This window comes from Bos javanicus, chromosome 9, assembly GCF_032452875.1.
Source record: "Bos javanicus breed banteng chromosome 9, ARS-OSU_banteng_1.0, whole genome shotgun sequence".
In the NCBI taxonomy this organism is placed as follows: Eukaryota; Metazoa; Chordata; class Mammalia; order Artiodactyla; family Bovidae; genus Bos; species Bos javanicus.
The window spans coordinates 76,095,068-76,120,658 of NC_083876.1; the positions used below are offsets into that span (position 1 = coordinate 76,095,068).

The 25,591-nt window shown below is 44.8% G+C and overlaps 1 protein-coding gene across 2 annotated transcripts in view; it reads left to right on the forward strand.

Annotated features, from left to right (window-relative positions):
• The window catches only part of ARFGEF3 (ARFGEF family member 3), a 177,229-nt gene that overhangs the window by 109,932 nt on the left and 41,706 nt on the right, over positions 1–25,591 (forward strand). For both annotated transcript variants that reach the window (XM_061428114.1, XM_061428116.1), the window contains 10 exons: positions 7,506–7,672; positions 8,839–9,004; positions 12,303–12,410; positions 12,753–12,968; positions 13,130–13,240; positions 14,925–15,075; positions 17,069–17,386; positions 19,377–19,510; positions 23,380–23,525; positions 24,983–25,162. In XM_061428114.1, coding sequence (XP_061284098.1) covers positions 7,506–7,672; positions 8,839–9,004; positions 12,303–12,410; positions 12,753–12,968; positions 13,130–13,240; positions 14,925–15,075; positions 17,069–17,386; positions 19,377–19,510; positions 23,380–23,525; positions 24,983–25,162 — 1,697 coding nt within the window. The remainder of the gene's footprint in view (positions 1–7,505; positions 7,673–8,838; positions 9,005–12,302; positions 12,411–12,752; positions 12,969–13,129; positions 13,241–14,924; positions 15,076–17,068; positions 17,387–19,376; positions 19,511–23,379; positions 23,526–24,982; positions 25,163–25,591) is intronic.

Sequence of the window (25,591 nt, forward strand, 5' to 3'; positions counted from 1 at the left end):
TCTCATAGTGCTACAGAGAGAAAGCAGTTAATGAGTGCAAAAAAATTTATAGCAGGAATAAATGATTGCCTGACCTCAGGGTGCTCAACTGTGCCTTCCCCTGAAATCCAAGGGTCTTTTGACCACACAGAACTGTCAAAAGCTAAGACCATTGCTTGTTCTTCCACCACTGAGCCCTGAACATGTGTCTGTCATGACACTTACTATATTTGTCATAGTTATATGAGTTCATGCATCCACCTTTCCCTTTCTAGACTCTTAGCTCCTTGGAAGCTACAACCCCATCTATATCACACACAAATACAAAAAAATTGTAGCCCAGTTATTGGAACTTGGTAGAAGTGACTGCTGTATTGTTAAGAAGGAGCTTAAGTATCTTAAGAAGCTGAGCAGATTGTCCTTTGTCAAATCAATCCAGGTATATTTAAGGAAGAACATTTTTTAATATGAGAGTGATCCAAAGTTATAGCATAAAGCACCAGCAGAGATATAGCACTTCTAATCCTGGACTACTCAGTAACTGTCTAATGTACCTAGTGATTAGAAAGAGATGCATATAATTTCTCAACTTTCCTAACTGCATTGCATTCTTGTTAAGGCAGTAAAATATCAGTTTCTAAGACTACCCAACATTTTTCTCAATATTTTTCTTTTAAGAATTAGATATAAAAATAGTTGGGATATTTAATTTGTGTGAAGGAATACACACATACACACAAAATCATGTTTCATTTCATTTCAAAAATTATGTTTCATTTCTAGTCATTGAAATACAAGAAAAATATATAAATATGGTTCTTAAAAATTGTATTTCTCCCTAGTACCTTATGTGCACCATTATTAAATTTTACATTCTTTTATTGAACATTCCTAGTGTATTTGTGTTGTGTGTGTCTCTCTCTCTTCTGTCTCTTTATCTCTGTTTATCTCATACACACACATGTGCACCCACACACACAAATGCTTCTTCAGTCAACATTTATAGAGAAACTTCATTGTGCTGTGTCCGAAGGGTGCAAGATATGTGTGATTTATCCTCAATAAATATTTATTGGCTGTAAATTGATGAACTTGCTCTTTGATCCCTAAAGATGTGAATAGTTATGTGCTGAAGGAGTACAGCCTGAGTTGGAAGGGGTTTGGTAGGGTCTCTGAACCTGTGCATCTTCTCAACTGAAAGCATTCTTGGGAAGAGGAGCTTAGCAACTTCTCCAACCAGCTTGGTGTCCCTGGTGACAAGGCAGAGTCTGGCACCTATCAGTGATGCCCCAAAAGAGCTGTGTATCAGATCACAGCACTGCCCCTTGTTGCAGTGATGATGGCCTTAAGTAATCAAGAAATGGTAGAATTACATTTAGGCCCTTCTATGTAAAATTAAAATTATCCATACAAAATAACAGCTGCAGAAGTTTTAGCATTTAAGAATGTAAGATTTAGCTCTCAGATAAATTCATGTTTACAAACAACATCCCTTAGTAATTAAAAGACGCTGCTCCTTAGAAGAAAAGCTATGACAAACCTAGACAGCGTAATAAAAAGCAGAGACTTCACTTTGCCAACAAAGGTCTATATAATCAAAGCTGTGGTTTTTCCAGTAGTCATGTACCATCGCAAGAGTTGGGCCATAATGAAGGCTGAGCGCCGAAGAATTGATGCTTTCAAACTGTGGTGCTGGAGAAGACTCTTGAGAGCCCCTTGGACAGCAGGGCGATCAAACCAGTCAATTCTAAAGGAAATCAATCCTGAATATCCATTGGAAGAACTGATGCTGAAGCTCCAATACTTTGTCTACCTGATGCAAAGAGCTGACTCATTGAAAAAGACCCTGATGCTGAGAAAGATTGAGGACAGGAAGAGGAGGAGATGACAAAGGATAAGATAGTTGGATGGCATCACCGATTCATGGACATGAGTTTGAGCAAACTCTGGGAGATGGTGAAGGACAGGGAAGCCTTGTGTGCTATAGTCCATGGGGTCACAAAGAGTTGGACACAACTGAGCAACTGAAAAACAACAACAAAGTAATTCCAGAGAATGACTTCCAAAGGCCCTACCTCCTTTCCTAGGAGAATTGGGAAATATAATCCTAGCAAAGTCTTTTACAAAATTTGAAGTAAACCTTCACACTTGTGTTTTTGTGTTTTTCAAATCAGTACTTATTTGTAGCATGTGCAGAACAGCACTTGCGTGAATTTTATTTGACCAGAATGCAGCTCCATCAACGTTGCAAACTGCTCAGCTTTTAGGTCTATAAAATGTCCCATCAGATCCAATATGTTGTGACATTAACTTTTACATGTAGAAATGAGTACTTTGAAATAAGACTTCAAAATCTTTTGGTTGTTTCTAAATGTAGCAGGTTTTTAAAATTTACTTTTAATTGGAGGATCAGTTTAGTTCAGTCGCTCAGTCGTGTCCGACTCTTTGTAACCCCTTGGATTGCAGCACTCCAGGCCTCCCTGTCCATCACCAACTCCCGGAGTTCACTCAAACTCACGTCCATCGAGTCAGTGATGCCATCCAGCCATCTCATCCTCTGTCGTCCCCTTCTCCTCCTGCCCGAAATCCCTCCCAGCATCAGAGTCTTTTCCAGTGAGTCAACTCTTCACATGAGGTGGCCAAAGTACTGGAGTTTCAGCTTTAGCATCATTCCTTCCAAAGAACACCCAGGACTGATCTCCTTCAGAATGGACTGGTTGGATCTCCTTGCAGGCCAAGGGACTCTCAAGAATCTTCTCCAACACCACAGTTCAAAAGCATCAATTCTTCGGTGCTCAGTCTTCTTCACAGTCCAACTCTCACATCCATACATGACCACTGGATTGCTTTATAATCTTATGTTGGCTTCTGCCATACAAACAACGTTGACACTGCCATAAGTATACACGTGTCCCCTCCCTCTTGAACCTCCCCCCGCCACCCATCCTGTCCCTCTGGGTTGTCACAGGGTACTGTGTTGAGCTCCCTGTGTTATACAGCAACTTCCCACTAGATATCTGTTTTACATAAGGTAATATATATGTTTCAGTGCTACTCTCTCAGTTCGTCCCATCATCTTCTTTCCCTGCTGTGTCTAAAGTCTTTTCTGATGGATGAACCTAGAGCCTGTTATGCAGAGTGAAGTAAGTCAGAAAGAGAAAAACAAATATTGTATATTAATGCATATATATGAAATCTAGAAAAATGGTAATAATGAAGCAAATGTAGTTTGTAGTGATTGTCTATAACCAAGTTGTTAGTTATTTTTTTTTTAATTCTGGTGACCTCCACAGCACTTTTACCAATTAGGAATTGGTCTCTATATCTGAATTACAGACTCATCACTCTGTGGTCCTGCTGCCAGTAAGCTGGTTCTCTTCAGGTACTGCATTTAGTGGTTCAGTGGATCCCACTGACTGTTGCTGTGGGTCAGCTGAAGCTACTGGGTACGCGGCTGGGTCCACGTGAGGCAGAGCTCTCCCTCCAAGATGAAAGACGATTGAAAGAGAAACCTCTGTCCCTGTGAGACAGAGGAATGGCAGATTTCCTTTGTTCCCCGAGAGAAAGTTAGGAAAGCAAAAACAGGAGAAGGGGAGAAAGAGTTTCCTGGAGTCATAACCCAGATATTTTACTCATTATTTCCTTCCGTGTCAAAAGCTTCAAACCTTATTTTCCCCAAAACTCCCATCAAACATTTGTCCCTGACTGGTTATCAGGGTCCACCATCCTGGCTGAGGTCAGCCTTACTTGGCATTTCTCAGGGCCCCCTGTTCTCCAATACTTAAACATACAGTTGAGATGTCTCCTTAATTCCACATAATTCAAGGGGCTTTTTCTTTGAAAGAAATTAAAGTTTTTTGGGGTACGGTGGGGGGTAGTTTGCAAACATCCAGACAAACCTGGGTTTCATTATGATATTAATATCTTTAATAGACTACTGGAGTGGGTAACCTATCCCTTCTTCATTGGATCTTCCCAACCCAGGAATTGAACTAGGGTCTCCTGCATTGCAAGGGGATTCTTTACCAGCTGAGCTACCAGGGAAGCCCATCTTTAATAGGAAGCTGGTATTGAATGTGAGCAGCGCACATTCAATACCAGCCAAAATGCCTCTTATCCTCCATAGAAGAAAATGGTGTCTGTATACGGCCCCCATGGGGGTGAGAAAGCAACAGCTGGCCTCCCACAGCCACTGACAGAGGGGCGTGCTCATAGGCTTTGGGATTGCTGTTCCTCAGATCAGTAGTGTTTGGTTGGAATCTGGAAGCTCACTATGACCAAGTGTGAGCTTATTGCAAGCAACCTAATATTTATCAAGTGCCAAACTTCAGAAAAGGTAATATAGATAATGAAAATAAAAGTGTTAGTCACTCAGTCATGCCCAGCTCTTTGTGACCCCATGGACTATACAGCCCACCAGGCCCCTCTGTCCATGGAATTCTCCAGGCAAGAATTCCTGGTAGGCATCCCTTTCTCCAGGGGATCTTCCCGACCCAGGGATCAAACCCAAGTCTCCCACACTGCAGGCAGATTTTTTACTGTCTGAGCCACCAGGGAAGCACAATATAACTCGTATGAATTTCAACTGTGCAGGAAATATGTATGTCTTTAAATTAAAACAAATTTGACTCCTGACCTGCAACCTACCTAGCTGGCTAGACATTTGATCTCTGCTAGCCCTCAGGGCGGAGAAGACAATGGCACCCCACTCCAGTACTCTTGCCTGGAGGGCTGCAGTCCATGGGGTCGCTGAGGGTCGGACACAACTGAGTGACTTCACTTTCACTTTTCACTTTCATGCATTGGAGAAGGAAATGGCAACCCACTCCAGTGTTCTTGCCTGAAGAATCCCAGAGACGGGGGAGTCTGGTGGGCTGCCGTCTATGGGGTCACACAGAGTCGGACACAACTGAAGTGACTTAGCAGCAGCAGCAGCCCTCAGGGTCCCATGCCAGGGTAAATCTAGAAGCAGGAGTTTGTGTGGGGTCTGGGTTCATGTCACCAGTGAACCCTCATTGTACACTTCACAGGCTTTCTGTGGGTCCTATGATTTTGCTACCTCCCTGCCAGTGTGGGGCCTGGAATGCTCAGGCAAGGCCGGGAGGCCCTGTGCATATACTTTGTCCTCCTCCAGGGTCCTGCCAACCTCCAGATGCTGCCAGGCAGCAAGAAGCCCCAGACCTCCAATCCCTGCCCAGCCAGGGAGTGGCCCTTCTCTTCCTTGCTGCTTTCTCTTTTCATCACCTCTGGGTGCATGTCATTTGCATGCACATATTTAGGATGGGCTGTTTCACCTACATCCCTAAATCCATCCTCAGGGTGTTTACAGGAGCAAATGTAGCATTGGGGCGAACATAGTATCAGATGAAGAGAAGTGGACTTGGGTAAGTTTTGTCACCCCCAAGCTCTCTGTGATAGCAGCTTTCTCTGGCTGAATGAGACCATCTTTAGAGCATGAGGTTTCATTGGTTTTTGTTTTTCCAGTTAATTTGTTAAAAAAAAACCAAAAAACAAAATATAGGTACCTTTCAAAATGAAAAGCATACTATGAAATGTAAAAGAATGTTTTGAAAAAATAGTTGGAGGAAACCAATAACTATTTATTTATACATATATTTGAAACTGTTTCCTTGTTTGTTAATAGCTTTTATATTTTAATTAATTTATTTTAATTGGAGGATAATTACTTTACAATATTGTGATGGTTTTTGCCATACATCAGCAAGTCAGGCATAAGCACACATATGCCCTCCCATCTCAAACCCCCCTCCCACACCCCTCCCCACCCCATCCCTCTAGGTTGTCCCAGAGCACTGGCCTTGGGTGCCCTCCTTCATGCATCAAACTTGCACTGGTTATCTATTTTACATATGGTGATGTATGTTTCAATGCTATTCTCTCAAATCATCCCACTCTCTCCTCCCACTGAGTCCAGAAGCCTGTTCTTTACGTCTGTGTCTCCCTTGTGTTAACAGCTCTTACTGAGATATAATTCACATACTATGCAATGCACCCTTTTCAAGTCCCTAATTCAAAGGGGTTTTTCTAATATATTACATTATTATTTGTGTTAGTTGCTGCAGTGAATATTGACATATAGGTATGTGTTCAAATTCCTGTTTTCAGTTCTCCTGGTAAACTCCTGCTGCTGCTGCTGCTAAGTCGCTTCAGTCGTGTCCGACTCTGTGCGACCCCATAGACGGAAGCCCACTAGGCTCCCCCGTCCCTGGGATTCTCCAGGCAAGAACACTGGAGTGGGTTGCCATTTCCTTCTCCAATGCATGAAAGTGAAAAGTGAAAGTGAAGTCGCTCAGTCGTGTCCGACTCTTAGCAACCCCATGGACTGCAGCCCACCAGGCTCCTCTGTCCGTGGGATTTTCCAGGCAAGAGTACTGGAGTGGGGTGCCATTGCCTTCTCCGGGTAAACTCCTAAGAGTGCTGAATTGCTGGGTCATACGGTAATTCTGTTTAGCTTTTGAGGAACATTATTACTTTTAGAAGTAATAAAAGTAATAATGGACTTTTATTTGGACATGGACTGTAGCCTGCCAGCTTCTCCTGTCCATGGAATTCTCCAGGCAAGAGTACTGGACTGGGTAGCCATCCATATTGCAGGCGGATTCTTTACCATCTGAGCCACCAGGGAAGCCCACTTTTAGCACAGTTTGTGCTTATGAGTTACTGCACTAAGCATCTTAAATGTTTGCATCTAGTTGCCATAGTGAACTTGTTTGTTCATTTTCATTCATTCAGCAAATAATTTTAAAGAATCTACTATGTATTAGACTCTGTTCTAGGCACTGGTGTTATCTAGTGAAAAGAACTGACAAAATCCCTCCCTCTCATAGGTCTTATGTAATAGTAGTCATGGCAAACAGTAAGCGAAAATCTATTAATAAATGCCATTAAGGCAATGAATAAAAATGCCTGGTGAGGCGGAATATTGCAGAGGATGAGGGTACTGGGCCAGATGCTATTTTGGATGGAATTAAAGGGGAATGTCTGTGACAAGCTAGCACTTGAGCAGAGCCCTGAAAGAATCAAGGAGGCAGCAAGTCATCCAAAGATCTTGGGAGACCTCTGTGGGGTAGGTGTGGAGGGGACAGAAATGTGAATGCCCTGAGGCGTGTCCAGACTTGGTGAGGTCAAAGAACAGCAGACAGTTTGGGATGACTGAGGGGAGTAAGAGGAGGCAGGGGGAGTGTCGGGGTTTTTTTATATTGTGATTTGGAGAGTTTGAGCAGTAGATAGAGGTAATCAGTTATTTTGCCTATCTCTAGGTAAAGAAGGGTTTAAGTGATTTTACCAAAGCTCCTGGGGAGTAACCAACAAGGTTTTCCCAAATAGGTTTGCTATGGAGTGCTTGCTCTTTCCCACCAGGCTAGGGCACACATATGCCATGACACTGTTCCTCGCTGGCTGTTCTACGAGATGTCTTTGTCCCTGGGACTGGTTGGTGGCTCCACTAAGTGGTCAGCAGTGTCTGCCCAGCGTGCTGTTTGAGGTCTCTGGGTTTTCTCCCATAGGTATGATGCATTCACCAGGGTTTGATGGGAACAGCAGCCTGGGCCTGCAGATGCTGATGAACGCGGACAGCCTGTACTCGGCGGCGCACTGCGCGCTGCTGCTCAACCTGAAGCTCTCCCACGGTGACTACTACCGCAAGCGGCCCACCCTGGCACCCAGCACCATGGTGAGTGTGCGTCTTTCCCGACCAGGCCTGCCAAGGACCAACAGCGGCCTCTGGGCTGGCACCCGAGCATCGTTGGCCAGAGAGGGATGACTTGGCCGTACCCACAGGGCTGTGGAGGGCGGGCACTCATCATCCACAGGAACCTTTGTGCAGGTTGCACAGAACGGTGAACCACAGGGCTACCCACTTGGTTCCAGGAGCAAAGAGCACCAATGTACCCGCATTGGCTGCCTGCCAGTGGCCCAGTAACTCCATTGGGTGGCATTAAACACACATTCAAAAACGTGATCAGCTTAGTAAGTAAGCGCTGGGCTCTGAAATGTACCGAGACATATACATACCCAGAGCCAAGCTGCCTAACACTGATAACAAAGCCCCTCTGTAAGGCGGTGAGAGTGATGGGAGGGCCTCTTTCATGGTTGGCTCCCTGGCATGAGCAGGCCCCTCCATAGTGGACCCCAGCACCAGTTCAAGAGCCTACAGCCTTGAAGCTGCCTGAAGGGATCATTTGTCTGATAAACAATGAACAGATTGTACACTTCTGAAGGTGAGTGGTGGCTATATGAGTGTCAATCAGGTATCTCTTGAGACACGTATGTCCTTCAGGGAGCACAGGTCACCTCTGGTGCTGACGGGGTGGTGAGAAGGAGGTGCTTTGAAACGTCTCTGTGCAGCTTCTAATCCTCCCACACGCCAGAGAGTAAAAATAGCAAGTGCGGTATCTCTACTTATGTTGTTGTTTAGTCGGTCAGTCATGTCCTACTCTTTGCAATCCCAGGGACTGTAGCCCACCAGGCTCCTCTGTCCATGGCATTTCCCCAGTCAAGAATACTGGAAGCAGGTTGCCATTTCCTTCTCCAGGGGATCTTCCCCACTCAGGGATTGAACCCACATCTCCTGCATTGGCAGGAGGATTCTTCACCACTGAGCCGCCAGGGAAGCCCACTCCTTCTGTAGGTTTCTTAAAAGGATCACGCAAGTGAAAGGACCTTCATGAAGTCTGTGACCTTTCCACCACAGTTTCTGCTTCCCTTCCGACCTCCTGAGCCCAATCAGCAGAGTCGTGTTTTTCCTGTAAGCAGTGACTCAGTGACTCCAGGGACGTGGGAGCCTGTTGTTTGCAGGGGGTCATATCTGGTCGTTTTCTCCTGTGATCTTCTCTGCAGAAAGAGTTCATGAAGCAGGTGCAGACCAGCGGGGTGCTGATGGTCTTCTCCCAGGCCTGGATTGAGGAACTTTACCACCAGGTTCTTGACAGAAACATGCTCGGAGAAGCCGGCTACTGGGGCAGCCCTGAAGACAACAGCCTCCCCCTCATCACCATGCTGACGGGTCAGTGGCTCCTTGCAGGGCTCCGTGGCGCTCAGGGGTGGGAGGGCTCAGGCTTTGAAACAGCACCCATAAAGCCTCCCTGGCCATTGGTGACAGTTCCCAGGAAGTGTCATGAATTCACCTCACAACAGCTTTCTGTCCTTCTTCCATGTGGGACTCTGCAGGCTCACTGTGCCCCATTATATTAGGAATTAAAAGTGAAAGTCCCTTCAGTTGTGTCCAACTCTTTGCAACCCCATGGTCTGTAGCCCGCCAGACTTCTCTGTCCATGGAATTCTCCAGGCCAGAATACTGGAGTGGGTCACCATTCCCTTCTCTAGGGGATCTTCCCAACCCAGGGATCGAACCCAGGTCTCCCGCACTGCAGGCAGATCCTTTACCATCTGAACCACCAGGGAAGCCTAGATTATGAATTACTTAGCATCTGTGTCCATTGGGATAAAACCGTAGACTTTTTCTGGGGATATGAAGTACTGTCTGGGCGCAAAGCCCAGAGTTATTCCTGGAAGCTCTCACAAAAGATACCCTGTATGATTCAGTGCTCCTGGGAATTTGCCAGCAATGTAAAATAATTGATTTTAAACTTGGCTTCTTCCCCATTTCTTGTCCATATCAGAGATCCTCCCTTACCTTCCCAGCTGTACCAGAGTTAAAAATTATGTAGGAAGAGATAAACTGGAAGATTGGATTGATGTGTACACACTACTATATATAAAATAGGTAACTAATAAGGACCTGTGTATAGCACAGGGAACTCTACTCAGTACTCTGTAATGGCATATGTGGGAAATGAATCTAAAAAAGAGTGGCTATATGTATAACTGATTGACTTTGCTGTACAGCAGAAACTAACACAGCATTATGAATCAACTATACTCCAATAAATTTTTCTTAAAAACCATGAAGGGGCAGTTGATTAAAGTTGAATATGGATTTGAACTACATAATAAAATTTTATTAGTGTTAGATTTCTTAACTTAAATGATACTGTATTTATGGGTAAAAGGACTGGATGTTTCCACTTATTCTAAATTGGTTAAGAAGCAATATAGATACATACACAGAGAATTGTGGAATAAATGGGGCAAGGTGAAAGTAACTGGTGAATCTGTGATATGTATGTGTGATGTTACATCAATAATACATATATCAATAATATGTCTCATACTTAATACATACACTCAAGGAGAGTTCCTTGTACTATTCTTGTAACTTCTGAAATTTGAAATTAAAAGTTACAAAAATATTATATAAAAAAAGAATGCAAGATAGTTGCCCAGAATCTATGTCTTTAGCATCCAGAGTTTTCATTTCTATTAGAGATTTTTGGAAGCAGTATGGGATGCAGTCATAAGGCAACATTTTGGCAAAAGCAGCCATTCATGGCTTTACATGGCATAACCACAATGTCAGGTCAAGATCAGGGGTTGCTCAAAAGTTTGGACTGGTTATCAGGAACCTTCATAAATTAGATCTTCAGGCTTGTCCTATATTTGATCTGAGTTCCTAGACTGGTTCCTGATCTGAGTGATCGTCTCATGGCTTCCGCTGATGGTATAAGTAGAGCATGGCCCTACACAGACACCATTTATTTTATTAATTATAATATTTACATCAGTTTAAAATAGGAATTCATATTTATGAAGACATTTATGAGACATTTAGTCAGTCTGCTTGTAAGGAATGCTTGTTTTCCATCAGACTCCACAAACTACCTTCAGACCAAGATTACAGTCCTGCCCAGAGCTTCTAAGTGCCTTGGAATTTAGATGAGGATCCTAAACCTGCCAGTCTTAATTTTCAAATGCCATCCTTTCTGCCAAAATTAATCTCTGAATTTCTTCCCTGAACCTTAGTACAAGGAGTCATTTAGTAGATGTAAAAATGATCACATACCAAGCTATTCACAGGAGCCATTTTCATTGGTCATCACTGTTAATCAGCTGTGTCTTTTATAATGGAACAATAAGTTCAATTGCTTCATCCATAGAAAAGTTATCTAGCTTTAGATTAGTGATAGAAAATCAGAAGCTTTTCATAAGAATTCTACAGATTTAGATTCTGTGATTCTTTGTAACAGATTTCAAGTATGAAGTGACAAGTGAATTTGAGCAGCAATTAACCTAGAGCTTAGAAACGTCCATCTGGTCTTCATTTTGTGCAAGGAAAAGCAATAGCAGCAATCTGGTGATCAACGCTGTACTACCTGTGGCCATCCCTTATGTCATGTTGTGTCAGAGTGTTCTGTACAACTGGGGGTTTTAGCACTTGGATAAGCTTTGTGTTACCTGAATTCATCAGTTCATTAGCTAGCACGGAGGAAACAAAACTGTTACATGGCAGTTTCTAGGATGTCATTAGACCATTTGACCATCAGTAAATTAATTCAGTGAAACTAGTCTGTTCCTACTGAGTCGTCAGATATTTCTCACTGCCTTCCCCCCACCCAGTTTTACTGAGATATAACTGACCCATAACACTGTATGTAGAATATGAATACTAAGTCCGATTTCTTCCTTTGCCAGCCTCATGACCTTGGGCAATTTTCTTATTTTGAAAACTTATTTCCTCCTTCATGAAATATCAATAGGAAAAATAATACCTACCCTGCCTGCCTACACAGAGTTGTAGGTCTAATAAAAAAAAATGTTAAGTGAAAACACTTTGAAAATGGTACAGTGTTATTAGTAAGGTACTGTGCTTTCTAAGGGCTTCTCTAATAGCTCAGTTGGTAAAGAATCCACCTGCAATGCAGGAGACCCCGGTTCGATTCCTGGGTTGGGAAGATCCTCTGGACAAGGGATAGGCTATCCCCTCCAGTATTCTTGGGCTTCCCTTGTGGTGGGTGCTTTCCAATCAGGTTATATGATAATCTTACCAAAGAGACTTATTCTCCTCTTAATTCTTATGAGGAAGTACTGAAAGATCCATGTTGGAGTAACCTGGTACATATAAAATGTGGGAATAATGCCTTGGTTTGGAATAAAAGGGAGTATTCAAAGGTCAAAATATTCTAAATCAATAGATTTTCTAACAGAGATAGCAGAATTTATCTTTATTTTTTCAAAGAAAAAATATGCATCAGTCTAACAGAAGAAAGCTCTAGCAATGAAAGAAAACTGTACTGAATGGATAAAACAAAAATTTTTAACATTCTGATAACAGGTTGTTATATACTTGGTACATAATGAATCCCATGGCTATTCATTGGGGGAAAAAATGAATATTGTGGTAGCTGTTTTTGACTACAGTGTTCTTTAAAAAGGAGGGGAAACACCTTGCCCTTTTTCCTTGACAGATATCGATGGCTTAGAGAGCAGTGCAATTGGAGGGCAGCTGATGGCCTCAGCTTCGATGGAGTCTCCTTTCACCCAGGGCAGGAGAATTGATGACTCCACGGTGGCAGGTAGTGACTTGGGTCTTGGGTTTATGAATATGCATCCATTGTGTGTGTTATCATCTATTAAGTTATTATGCGGCAGCTTTTTGTGCTGACATAAGTGAATTAAGATTTTTGCCTTGGCAGGAAAATACCTGATAGAAGTTACTGGCATCACCCAGCTGCTGATGCCACATTCATTATTTATAAGCATTAACTGAAACAGTCTGATATCCATTCCATTGTATTTCCTGTAGTAAAATTGCATACACCTCAGTAATGCTAATGGGATGGCCAGAGAATCCCATGGCATTCATCACCAGGTCATTTTTGCCTCTGGAAGGTAACCCACGCCCCTTCACATTCTAGGTGTGGCATTTGCTCGCTATATTCTGATTGGCTGCTGGAAGAACTTGATCGACACTTTATCAACCCCCCTGACGGGCCGAATGGCCGGCAGCTCCAAAGGGCTGGCCTTCATCTTGGGAGCTGAAGGCATCAAAGAACAGAACCAAAAAGAACGCGATGCTATCTGCATGAGCCTCGACGGGCTACGGAAAGCCGCGCGTCTGAGCTGCGCTCTAGGTAAGGCAAGGTAAAGTATTCCTGACCCGTGGCCCAAGGGGTGTCCCTGAGGAATGCGTTATGAGTGGCCCTGGTGGACAAGTCTTTTACAAGTAGTTTTGCCAGATGAACGGCTAGAGAATAAACTCAGTTAAAGGGTGATTTGTTTGTTTTCTCTAAAGGAGTTGCAGCCAACTGTGCTTCGGCCCTCGCCCAGATGGCAGCTGCCTCCTGTGTCCAGGAGGAGAAAGAGGAAAAGGAAACCCAGGAACCCAGTGATGCCATAGCACAAGGTAGCGACAGAAAGGCCAGAATCCACCTGGAACCTCATGTGAGGTCTGCTCACACAAGCAGACACATTCCTCCCTGTTGCATATGTGATACACGGCACATTGTATACACCACTGATGACGAGACCCTGCCCGACCACAGACTTAAGTCTGTTTTATGGGCTGATCCTCCAGATGCTCAGTAGATCCCTGTGAAGATAAGAGATATACTGGCCCCTGGTGACTAAGAAAGTGCATGTGGCTGCTAGCCAGAGGCCCCTCAACTCAGCTCTTCACACCTCTGGTGTTCTCTGACCACTGGCTTTGGAACTTCCTAGGGGTGCACATTTGAGGACCCCTCAGGCTACAGGGGGAGGGCAGAAGGGCCTGTGTTCTGAAGCAGGGATCACACTGATGGAAGAATCCCGAGAGGAGGCTCAGGGTTTTCTTGTTGGAGAAAACCCAAGCTTTGTGAACTGAGGAAAGAGTTGATTTTTAACTTGATAAAATCAGTTCATCGATGAAGCAGATGGTTATCTAGATAAGAGAATAGCCTGTCTCATAGGAATGGAAGATGAATGGCAGGCAGCAAACGAGTTAAAATTGGGAGCTTGGGCCGACTTGTGCTAACATTGTATCAGGTGCAAAAAATAAGTAGTCACAGAAAGAGTTGGCATCTTTTTAGCTGAGAAAATACAGGTTAGGTTGGTGTTCCTAGAACTTGAGTAAAAGAGACCCATGTGAAAGCAGACCAACTCTCATACATCCCCACTGTTAACAGCAAAAGGGTATCACACTTGCACTAAAAATGTACAACTATAAGTTACATAAAAGCACTTAAAGATCTCCAAAACCTATTAAAACACAGCTAATATTTGAATTATAGACAAAAAATTAAATCAGTATCACATCCAGGAGACAAATGAGGCTTTACTAAAAATCAGTTTGCCCCTTACAGTAGGAGCATGGTTTGGCTTCCTCTGAAGTGAGCATGCTGTGTTTCTGGGTTCTGGACTTGATTATCCCACTAGACCCATCTTCCAATGACTGGACAGCTTGGTTCATGGAGGATGCTCTCATTTGTCCCTGCCTTGGCATTTTGCATAATTGACATTTTCAGTCACCTTCTACATCTTTCTCACGCATTATCTACAATTTTAAAAGTATTATTTGAAGATCACAAGAATAAATGTAAACTCTGGGAGTAAAATATGGGCATTTTCAATTATAAAGCAGTCATCATGGTACTCAGAGTGTACAAGCATGTTGTTTTAGATGGTCATCATTGTGAACACCTAACAATAAATAAACCTCAGAGAGGACTTGCTGACTGCCAGGAATTCTTTCTTATTTTCAGTATGAGTATACAGGGCCAGAGGATGGGTCTGGGCACAGATAGCTTTAGCTGGGATTGGCACTCAAAGCCCATCCTTGCTGCTGTGACTGACCCAGATCCCAGCTTGAATCCATCCACTTCTGAAACCACAGAGCTGGTGTCACCAGTGTCTGTGGGCCTGTGGGCTGGGTAGTTTGCATGATGAGCCTCGGGGACGTGTCACTGAAGATTTCACTGCCAGTGACCTCTAGCGACATCTCCAGTTTCCTGTTGCCCTTGCACAAGCACACGTTCTCTCCTTTCCCTCCATTCTCACTCCCCTTCTGTCTCCCTTACTTGGACGGTACTGTAATGAATGTCTTTCTGGTGCAGTGAAACTAAAAGTGGAGCAGAAGCTGGAGCAGATCGGGAAGCTGCAGGGGGTGTGGCTGCACACAGCCCACGTCCTGTGCATGGACGCCATCCTCAGTGTCGGCCTGGAGATGGGCAGCCACAACCCCGACTGCTGGCCACACGTGTTCAGGTGCGCAATGGGGTCCCCGCCCTGCAGGCCTGCCACCTGCCTGCCATGGGGGTGGGGAAGGGGGTGCTGTGCGGAAGAAGTAGACTTCCATGCCTGCCAGCACTTCAGTGGTGCTCAGTCACTAAGTCATGTTCGGCTCTTTGCAACCCCATGGACTGTAGCCCTCCAGGCTACTCTGTCCATGGGATTTCCCAGGCAAGAATGCAATAGTGCCATGCCTACTTGGGATCTTCCTGGCCCAAGGATCAAACCCATGTCTCATGCATTGGCAGGCGGACTCTTTACCACTGAGCCACCAGGGAATGCCCTGTAGATTACAGTAAGTCACAGAGTTTGGATAAATGCTAAATGAGAGATTAAAAAGAGAAGAGGGAATAAGGGCCTAACTGAATATATATGTTGAAGAACACAGTGACAGAACTGAATTTAGAAAACAGTGAATTATCACTTGACATTGTCTGAGAGGCAGATATGTTGTCCCAGGGAAGAAAAACTGATTCTTAAACAGAGTCTGGTAAAAGACCACATAAGTTAGGTGAATAAGGCATATATAAAAGCTGGTCATGTGTCAGTAACATAACATTCCTGTATGTTTAGTAATGTCTTTACTGAAAGGACTTTTGATAAATTACATGGATACGTAATAAATACAACTTTTAATTTAGCTAGACAAAGAAAAAATTGGAGTAGCCTTTTGTGCCAAAATTGGCCAAAAGTTTGGCTCTTAGCTTTATAGTATCAAAATAAAAGAACCTCCCGTGACACCTGTAAAATAAAAGCAAAGGAAGAGCACTACAGTCCTCCCACAACCAAGAAGAAAACCCTTCCTCTTCCAGCACTGGCAATCAGCCAGACCTGAGACAAAGGAAGGACCACCATCCCCCAGCAGCAGGCACAGGGCGGCTGCCCGCCTTCTTACCCTTCTCCTCGGCATATATCCGCCGTCTCCAAGCTCAGTTCTGGCCAAGCAGCAGAGGGGCGCTCGGTAGCAGAATGACAGCCCCACGGCCAGGCTCAGGTGTCTTGCCTAGGGCAGTGGCCTAACCTAGGTTCTGTTTATCATCCTCAAAGAAAATCCAGCCTTGAGTGAGTTTGGTTGACTTTCAAAGATCCTTCTAGGGTTGAGAAGCCCACAAGAGGCTTTTGTGGAGAGGAGCGTGTGAAAGGGCCAGGATGAATTGGTGTGCAGCACAGTGGGTTCTACTGTGGGGGCTGGTGACCAGATGTTCTCCATTGCTTTCACAAGCAAACAGGGAAAAGATTTAACTTGTACCCGAGCGATTTATTTGGATCAAAAAACTGGCCCAATTATGAAACATCAGAGTAGATTATCCAAAGTAGTCTTTCCTAGTAGCTGGACTTATCCTGGGATGAGGGGTCTCCAGTCCCAGGTCCTGTCGAGGAACAGTTTGTTTGGAAGCTGAAGATTGTACTACGTTGTGTCTTTTCTCTGAGTTGACTGTGATCAGGTGACTACTCCACTCCAGTAGGGGTTACATGGAGTTGTCAGGACCGAGTGGGACAAAGCTGGGCGGAATCCCTGAAATGAGGGCCCACTGTGGCCAGAGAGCCAGTCTACCACATGCATATTCATTCTGGGATCTCAAAGAAAGGAGATGTTTCCCAAATCCTAGAGCACAAGACAGAGGGAAGAGGACCTTTTGGGAAAATGCATTCAAACAGCCAAAGTCCTGATAAGCCAGTATCTGGACAGGACAGACTGAGATGAACAGAGTTTTGTTCCCATACTTTCCCGGAGGAATCCCCCCAACTCCCACCTCCACCTCCAGGCTGTGTGGTCCAACTCAAAATAAATGTATATAGTGAGGAGAGAGGGAGCGGGGAAGGGGGAGGAACGCGGCCTTCGCTGGAGGAGGGCAGTGATTCAGGAGGGCCGTGAGGTTGGCCCACTCCTCCGTATCTCCTTGTGGGGTTGACCATGCTGGCCTGGCTGGCTGCGACTCAGCAGCTGCTTATGTGTGACTCTCTGCAGGGTGTGCGAGTACGTGGGCACCTTGGAACACACCCACTTCAGCGATGGCACCTCTCAGCCCCCGCTGACCATCAGCCAGCCCCAGAAGGCCCCCAGAGGCGGACTCCTTGGGGACCTGGAGAGTGAGGGCTCACCCCAGGAGCAGAGCCTGGAGCAAGAGAGCTCCCTGAGCGCGGCCCCTGTCATCCAACCGCTCTCCATCCAGGAGCTCGTCCGAGAAGGCAGCCGAGGCCGGGCCTCTGACTTCCGTGGGGGCAGCCTCATGACAGGCAGCAGTGCCGCCAAGGTGGTGCTCACGCTCTCCACGCAGGCTGACAGGTACGTGCCATTCCCAACACACCCGGGGCAGAGCGGGGAATGGAAGGCTCCTCTGCTCCCTTTTCCCTGCTCCCCTCCCTTTCCCCTGCCCCTTCTCTCCCCCTGCCCTCCAGAGCACCCTTCCCCTGCTGACCACACTGCATCCTTCTCTTCTGCTCCAAAATCATTCCCAGGACAACTTGATTTGTTAGCCAGTCATGGAAGCCTCTTGTAATTTTTTTCAAGCCCACTTCTGTCTCACACTCAGTATGAACTCTTGTTTAGTGACGATGGCTGGAGGCTTTTGAGCGGAGAGCAGGCTACCCAGGGCAAAGGTTCTGCACCTACTCTGTGTCCACAGGCAGCTTCCTCTCCCTGGGCCCTGATTTCTCATAGCAAAATACAGTCATAAAGTAACTCATAGGGTAGCCATAAGGTTCAATTAATAAGTTTGAAGCAGTTAGAACAGAGCTTGGCAAATAGTAAATGTTCACTATTTTTGATGGTAATATTTTAAAATCATATACCCAAGAGTATGATCTATTCTAAATTGACGCCCAGCAACCACGTTAAGGTGAAGAGGGAGAAATCAGCAGGCATCCCAGCTGTTTAGTGGCCCTTCTTGATGTGGAGAGCGCTTTGGTCACCTTCACCTGGGGCCCACCACTCTCCACTCCCCATGCTTGGTAGTTGTGCCCCAGACCACCCAGTACAGGTGCAGTGAGGCTCACACGGGAGTGCAGAGAGATGTAGGAAGAGCGTTGCTGGCTGGGCTCAGAAACCCGAATTCGTTCCTGGCTTTGATATCATCCAACTGGAAAGTCGTGTCTGTGTAAATAGTTGCATTGAGACTCAGTTTCTTCATCCACTAACTCAGAACAATAATCCCTTTTTCCTATTTAACCATTAAGGTGGCTTTGAAAGTGTTTTGGAATCTGGAAAGTGGTATGCAGGTGTCAGGTGGGATGTAATATTCTTCCCACTAGCAAAGAAGAAAAAGAAATGACTAATGAGATCTAGAAACCAAATGGTATTGAAATTGCAAGCCACAAGAAAGATGTATTTGTTTCAATAATTTACCCATCTTAAAACCGTGTGCCTCATGTCACCTCTTCAGGGCCTTGTTATTCAACTTCTGTTGGAGACACTCTCCCTTTCACAGCACGTGGCAGCCTGAGGGCTGCTTGCCCGTCTGGTGTCATCATGGATTTGGAGATTGGGCATCGGGTTGACCCCAGAGCAGAGGGAGGCTGACTCGCCTCCTTCCTCAAGTGCCATATAGACTGGTGTTTGGTCCATCATTCCGAGGTCCGGTGAGCCTCTGGATCCTCCTGTGAGCCCTGCTGCCTGCATTCCCTTCCTTCTCCCTAACTCCTTCTAGAAATGTCTGTGCCCAACAGAGTGGAAAACAAGAAACTGCAAGGTCCATCATGTTAGGGAATATTCATTATTGCAGTAAATGCTTGAGCATTATCATGTCCCAAGGCTCTGGGTATATGAGTCAGAGGAGTAAGAAGGTCATTTCCTGCCCCAGGGGACGTACAGATCAAGTTGACCCTGCTTCTGAATCCTCCTCTGGGCCAAGTCCAACATTATACTCATCAGTTGAAGCCCAACAAAAGCCTTGATTAATTTACTGGGATTTTCTTTACTATAGTTTATGAAATCGAAGTTAATTGTGAGGATTCCATTCCCAGTTTTTAAGCCTCTGTGAGTGATGCTTTGCCATCTTTCAACTTCTTGCCAAACATTTAATGAGTGCTCATCTCAGCTATGCCATGGGGCTACAAAGATTTTTTTTTTCTTTAGGATGGTCTGTGCCCCTCAGATTAAAATCTTGTAATTATTGCAGACTTGTACTCAGTAATAATAGATACAACAATACCATACATTTCTTTATAGTGTTTACACAACATTTTTATTAATCACATTTAAGAAAATTACCATAATCATTCTGCATAAAGACTTTGCTGAATTGTTTCTAAGTAACAAGTCTTTTTCTTTCATCCAGGCTCTTTGAAGATGCTACAGATAAACTGAACCTCATGGCTCTGGGAGGTTTTCTTTACCAGCTGAAGAAAGCATCGCAGTCTCAGCTTTTCCATTCTGTTACGGAAACAGTTGATTACTCACTGGCGATGCCAGGTAATTCTTTCCCTGCAGAAACTGTGCCATGAAGCTAGCAGCAAACAACCCAGATCTCTGATGCCAACAGCCTGCCTGAAGACTTGAACCCCCATTCCTTTCATACACAGTCACCCTGGCTAAGTTCAAGAGCAGATTTGTCGTGTAGAGTTGAGACATGATCTGTGTGGGTGGTGCTTGTAGGGGGTTGGTTATTATCCGTTGTGAATGGAAATGCTGCAGCCGCCACAGTTGCAGGTATTATCACTGTTGTTCTGCTAAGTTTTGCTTGTGACGTAGAAATGGTGTGGCAACTCGGTGTAGTTAGCTTCACATGCACGTAGGAACTTTTCTCCGTATCACAAAGCACACACCTGCCTTAGTCCAGCCAACTTGCAGAAGCAGCTTCTAATTCCAGAAGGGCCTGGGAGAGAAAAATGGAACACTCAACAGAAGCCTCAAGGCCGCTCTTAGAAAACCTGCCCCAGGGGCATGTCGCTTTAATGGTGGGTCAGAATCACTGGGCTTCCCAGGTGGCTCAGTGGGAAAGACTCCACGTGCCAAGCAGGAGATGCAGTTTCGATCTCTGAGTCAGGAAGATCCCTTGGAGAAGAATGGCAACCCACCCCAATATTCTCGTCTGTGAAATCCCATGGACAGAGGAACCTGGCGGGCTACAGTCCATTGGGTCGCAGAGAGTCAGGACACAACTTAGAGACTAAATAACAACAGAATCACAGTCTTCATGTATGTTACAAGGTGAACACCCTCTGGAAGGCCAACATGTGGGAGAGTGGGTAGAGTTGTATTGAATCGCCCATGAGTAGGTCCCAAGTGAGTGGCGGGTTTTGCTCACAAATGCACTGTCCATCTACAGCCAGGTTGTTGTGCTGTTAACAGTGAGTACCTTGTTCCCAGAAATTCAGGCAGAGGCACAGAGCCATGTGCCAGGATCACACTGTGGTGGCAGGTTGAAGGGCACAGCCTCTGAGGTCCTTCCAACCATTAGGAATGTTGACTCTTACTGCAGATTCTAATTTGAGAACCACAGTGCTTTCCTGTGAGTTTTTAATAGACTTTAAAACCTTAGCTATATAAAGCCAACTTTCCAGACCCAGCCAACTGCTAGAGAATCTCTGAGCCCAGGGGCAACCTTCAAAGTATTTTGCATGGAGAAATCAGCAGACTCTGAGCTTACAAAAAAAAAGCTGTGAGGGGCAAGAAGCAGCAGCAGACCTGGGAAGAGGATCAAATCAATCAGATCCAAGTTAAAATGCTGCCTTCACCGCTTACCAGCTGTCAATTTAGGCAAGTCAGTTCACCTTTCTGATCTTCAGTTTTCTATTCTCTACGTAGCAATAGTTGCATTTACTTCTTAAGGTTTGCTTTTAAAATTAAAGTGATCACAGGCAGAGAACAGACTTGTGGTTGCCAAGGGGGAAGAGAGGTGCAGGAGAGATGGATGGGGAGTTTGGGGTTAGCAGATGCAAACTATTATATATAAGATAAGCAACAAAGTCCTATAGCATAGGGAACTATATTCAATATCCTGTAATAAACTATTGGAAAATAATATTTTAAACATATACATATGTGTATATATATGTATACCTGAATTACCTTGCTGTAAAAATCACTGCAGATGGTGATTACAGCCATGAAATTAAGACACTTACTCCTTGGAAGGAAAGTTATGACCAACCTAGATAGCATATTCAAAAGCAGAGACATTACTTTGCCAACAAAGGTCCATCTAGTCAAGGCTATGGTTTTTCCAGTGGTCATGTATGGATGTGAGAGTTGGACTGTGAAGAAAGCTGAGCACCAAAGAATTGATGCTTTTGAACTGTGGTGTTGGAGAAGACTCTTAAGAGTCCCTTGGACTGCAAGGAGATCGGTCTTGGGTGTTCTTTGGAAGGAATGATGCTAAAGCTGAAACTCCAGTACTTTGGCCACCTCATGTGAAGAGTTGACTCATTGGAAAAGACTCTGATGCTGGGAGGGATTGGGGGCAGGAGGAAAAGGGGACGACAGAGGATGAGATGGTTGGATGGCATTACCAACTCGATGGACGTGAGTTTGAGTGAACTCCGGGAGTTGGTGATGGACAGGGAGGCCTGGAGTGCTGCAATTCATTGGATCGCAAAGAGTCGGACACGACTGAGCAGTGACTGAACTGAACTGAACTGACAGTAGAAATTGATGCATTGTAAATTAACTATACTTCAATAAAATAAAAGTGATTAAAGACACAAAGAACCAACACAATGTCTCATGCAGGGTAAACATTCAGTAAATGTCAGTGATTTTTGTTACTGTCATTTTGAAGTTTGTTTGATATGGCCAGGCTAATTAGAAAGGCATATTCTGGTTGGTAGAGGCTGATTGTGATCAGCATTTTGTGGGCATTGCGGGAAGAGCAGGAGGACATGAGCAAGAAGAGTGAAGAAGACTAAGGTGGCAAAGTAGTAGCAAGAAATCAGAGCAAGCAAGAATTGTACAGAAGCAACACAAAGCAGGTTAGATCGCATGTTACTGGTAGCAAAGGGGCCTGACCTGCTTGGCAGGGGCTTCAGAGGTGCTGTTAAGGGCTGACAAAGTGGACAGCAGCTGTGAATGATGGGACGATAACTGCAGCCACTGTTGCTAAGAGTGGAGGGCAGGTAGTCTGTGCCAGGCCTGTGCTGAAAGGTTGTTGTTGAATCACGCGAATACACCGGGATTCTTGGACCCCGGAGGAGAATTCAATCCGGGGCCAGAGACGAGGTTTGATCGCTCAGAGCTTTTGTGTAATAAAGTTTTATTAAAGTATAAAGGAGATAGAGAAAGCTTCTGACATAGGCATCAGAAGGGGGCAGAAAGAGTACCCCCCTGCTAGTCTTCAGCTGGATGTTATATAGTCATTAGCAGTCTGTTAATGAAAGAAAGGAATGTCTTAAAATTCAGAATGGCACCAGGCCCCTCACCCATAAGATGCATTTTGGGATAATCTTGGCGCCAAATGGTTTATCCTGGGCCATAAAATGATTAACTTGAATCTTGAAGAAGGGCAGACCACCATACAAATAGTTTCATTTACATAGATTAGGGGAACAATATCCATACTGGTTTGTCAAGTAGGTTCTGGGCCAAGAGGCGGAACCGACTTGGAGACAGAGTTTGGGGTAAAGGCATAGTACATTAGCATAGCTTAAGACGAACATTTCCATAAGAAAAAGGCATTGGTTATCTCTAGGCGAAACCAGGTGTCATTATGGCAACACAGTATTTTGAGAGAAACCTCCCTTTAAATTTGTATAGAGAAGGAAAAAATATTGCTAGTTTGTTTCCTCCTGCCGCTTAAGAGAGATAAAAATGTCTGACACTTGCAGGCTATTTCCTCCATTTGGAGACCCCTGGCCTTCCTGCCTGTTACCCTCTCAGTGCTGAGTACTTTTGAGTATTGGTCATATTTCATCCTTGAAGTAACTTTAAGGAGAAGGCACTGTTATCCCACTTTTACAATGAGAAACCGTGAATTAGGTAAACTTCCAGTCTATGGTAACCCAACTGTTAAATGATGGAGCCAAGATTTGGGCCTGGGCAGCCGATACCCTAACCTTTCTATTGATACTTAACCACATCATTCCTCCTTATCACAAGTATTGTTCACACTTGTCACAGCAGGCACTAGGGATGCTGTAGTGAGCAGATGGGTGGGCTCTGACCTTGTCGACCCAACTCCTGTTCATGCTTGAATCCGGGCTCCTTTCCTATCTTGGCAAATTCACACCAAATAATCCTACTTATCAACTGTGACTCTTTGATTTTCATCCTCTAGCCATGCTTAGACAGGTCAAACTATTTCTGAGTTTGGGATTGATGGCTTTTATGGTCTTGCCTTCTTGTAGGAGAAGTGAAGTCTACCCAAGACCGCAAAAGTGCCCTCCACCTGTTCCGCCTCGGGGACGCCATGCTAAGGATCGTGCGGAGCAAATCGAGGCCCCTGCTCCACGTGATGCGCTGCTGGAGCCTCGTGGCCCCACACCTGGTAGAGGTGAATGCCCTGAAAGTGGGAGGCCTGGGGACTCCAGGCAGGGTGGGGACAAAGGCAGTGTGGCCACATTGCCTGGTCACAAGCATCATCATTCTCTGATTACACCCCATGGCTCCTATCAACCCAATGGTGGCACTGCCCTGGTCTCACTCTGACCCTTCTTTATACTTATGTGACTTAGCTGGGCACCTCATACAGCCAGTTTCTTATTCTTTATGGTCTGCTACCAGCCTTAGTCTGGCAATTCTTTTTTGTACGCGAACATAACAATGTCTTTTGTTCCTGCTGGGCTCCCCTTTCTAATAGCTAAATATATTCCCTCTACATAGAGGAACCATACATCCTGGTTTTCTCAACTGAATTAACACTCCTAGGACCTCTTTGACTTTCCAAAGGAAAGCAGTTTATATGATAAATTATATGGTAATCTAAATATCCATCTAAATATCTCAATACATGGTGACTGGCTACTTCTAAGTTGATGGGGAAATTGTTGCCCTGTTTGACAGTGGTAACTAGTCTGTATAGCCCTTTAGCACTTAATCTGGTAGAGCTATGCCATAGCTCATCTGGTCTTTCCTCTAGCCAACTAGCCCTGGCTTGTTCTTGTGGAATTCTTAGGATTCCAAAGGAAAGCAAGAGGGCAATTCCAAATCAGAATTATTTATTCAGTCCTTTACTTATATAATGCTTGTTATTATATAATATCAAATATTATATAAACAAAGCAAGTCACACATCCAAGCCCAGGGTCAGTGTGGGAGAGGACTACTAAAGGACACAGATACAATGATGTGAGTCAATTAATTCACTATTGGTGCAGTCACCCCACATCCCGAGGGACAAATGACTCATCTGATCTTCATATGTTTGAAGCACAGCTAGCAAGGATACCATGGGCAGTTTCCAGACAAGGTTCCAGTGTATTTAGTCAGCATGTTCTATACTGCCCCCCAAAAAATGTCACATTACTGGGAAAAAGAAAAAGAAGAAGAAATTATTGTATTGTGTGTGTGTTAGTCGCTCAGTCGTGCCTCTTTGCAACCCTATGGACTGTAGCCTGCCACACTCCTCTCTCCTGGGATTCTCCAGGCAAGAATTCTGGAGTGGGTTGCCGTGTTCTCCTCCTGGGGATCTTCCCAGGAATTGAACCCTGGTCTCCTGCATTGCAGGCAGACTCTTGATGGTCTGAGCCACCAGGGAAGCCTGGTTATTAGAAAATCTTAATTTTCTAGAAACTTCAAAGTGAAACTGAAGATGTGTCTGATCAGTTGGTTAAATTATTTAAAGTGCAGTTTAATGTGCTGTTCACTGATACTTACCCTTGAAATCTTTTACTTTAGCAGAGTTGCTGCTTCCACTTCCCTCCAGGAAGGTGGGTTAGGAAAACCTTCAGGAACCAGGTTCTTAGTTGCCCGAAGTCCTGAGGGTGTTCGACTCTCTTGTGAATTTTGCAGGCTGCCTGCCATAAGGAAAGACACGTGTCTCAGAAGGCGGTTTCCTTCATCCATGACATACTGACGGAGGTTCTCACGGACTGGAATGAGCCACCTCATTTCCACTTTAACGAAGCTCTCTTCCGACCGTTCGAGCGTATCATGCAGCTGGAGTTGTGTGACGAGGACGTCCAAGACCAGGTCAGCGTGTCGCCGTCGCGGCCCTGCCATCTTTGCCATAGCCTGCCGGCCCTCACTGAGCGAACCGGCAGGACTGCTTGTGAGCGCTGCAGATTTCATCTTTCCAGCACTGTAAGCCTGTGTGAAATCAGGGACCAGCAGAGGTTAAGTAGTTTAGCTAAGGATATATGATTAGTGATTGGTGGAGCTTGGATTTGAACAAGGCACCCTGGCTATACGAGTCTGTGCTCTCATACCCACACTGTACTCTTAACCACGGTCCTGCCCTCTACGGAAAGACAAATGGTGAAGAAACTAGAGACTTCGTATCTTTCTTATGATGATGATCTAAGAATACAGATCCTCTGTCTCTGAAATCTACTAAAAATGTTAAATAAGGGCTAAGCTTCTTATTTTAAATATACTGACACACAGGCAAGAAAGTAAGGA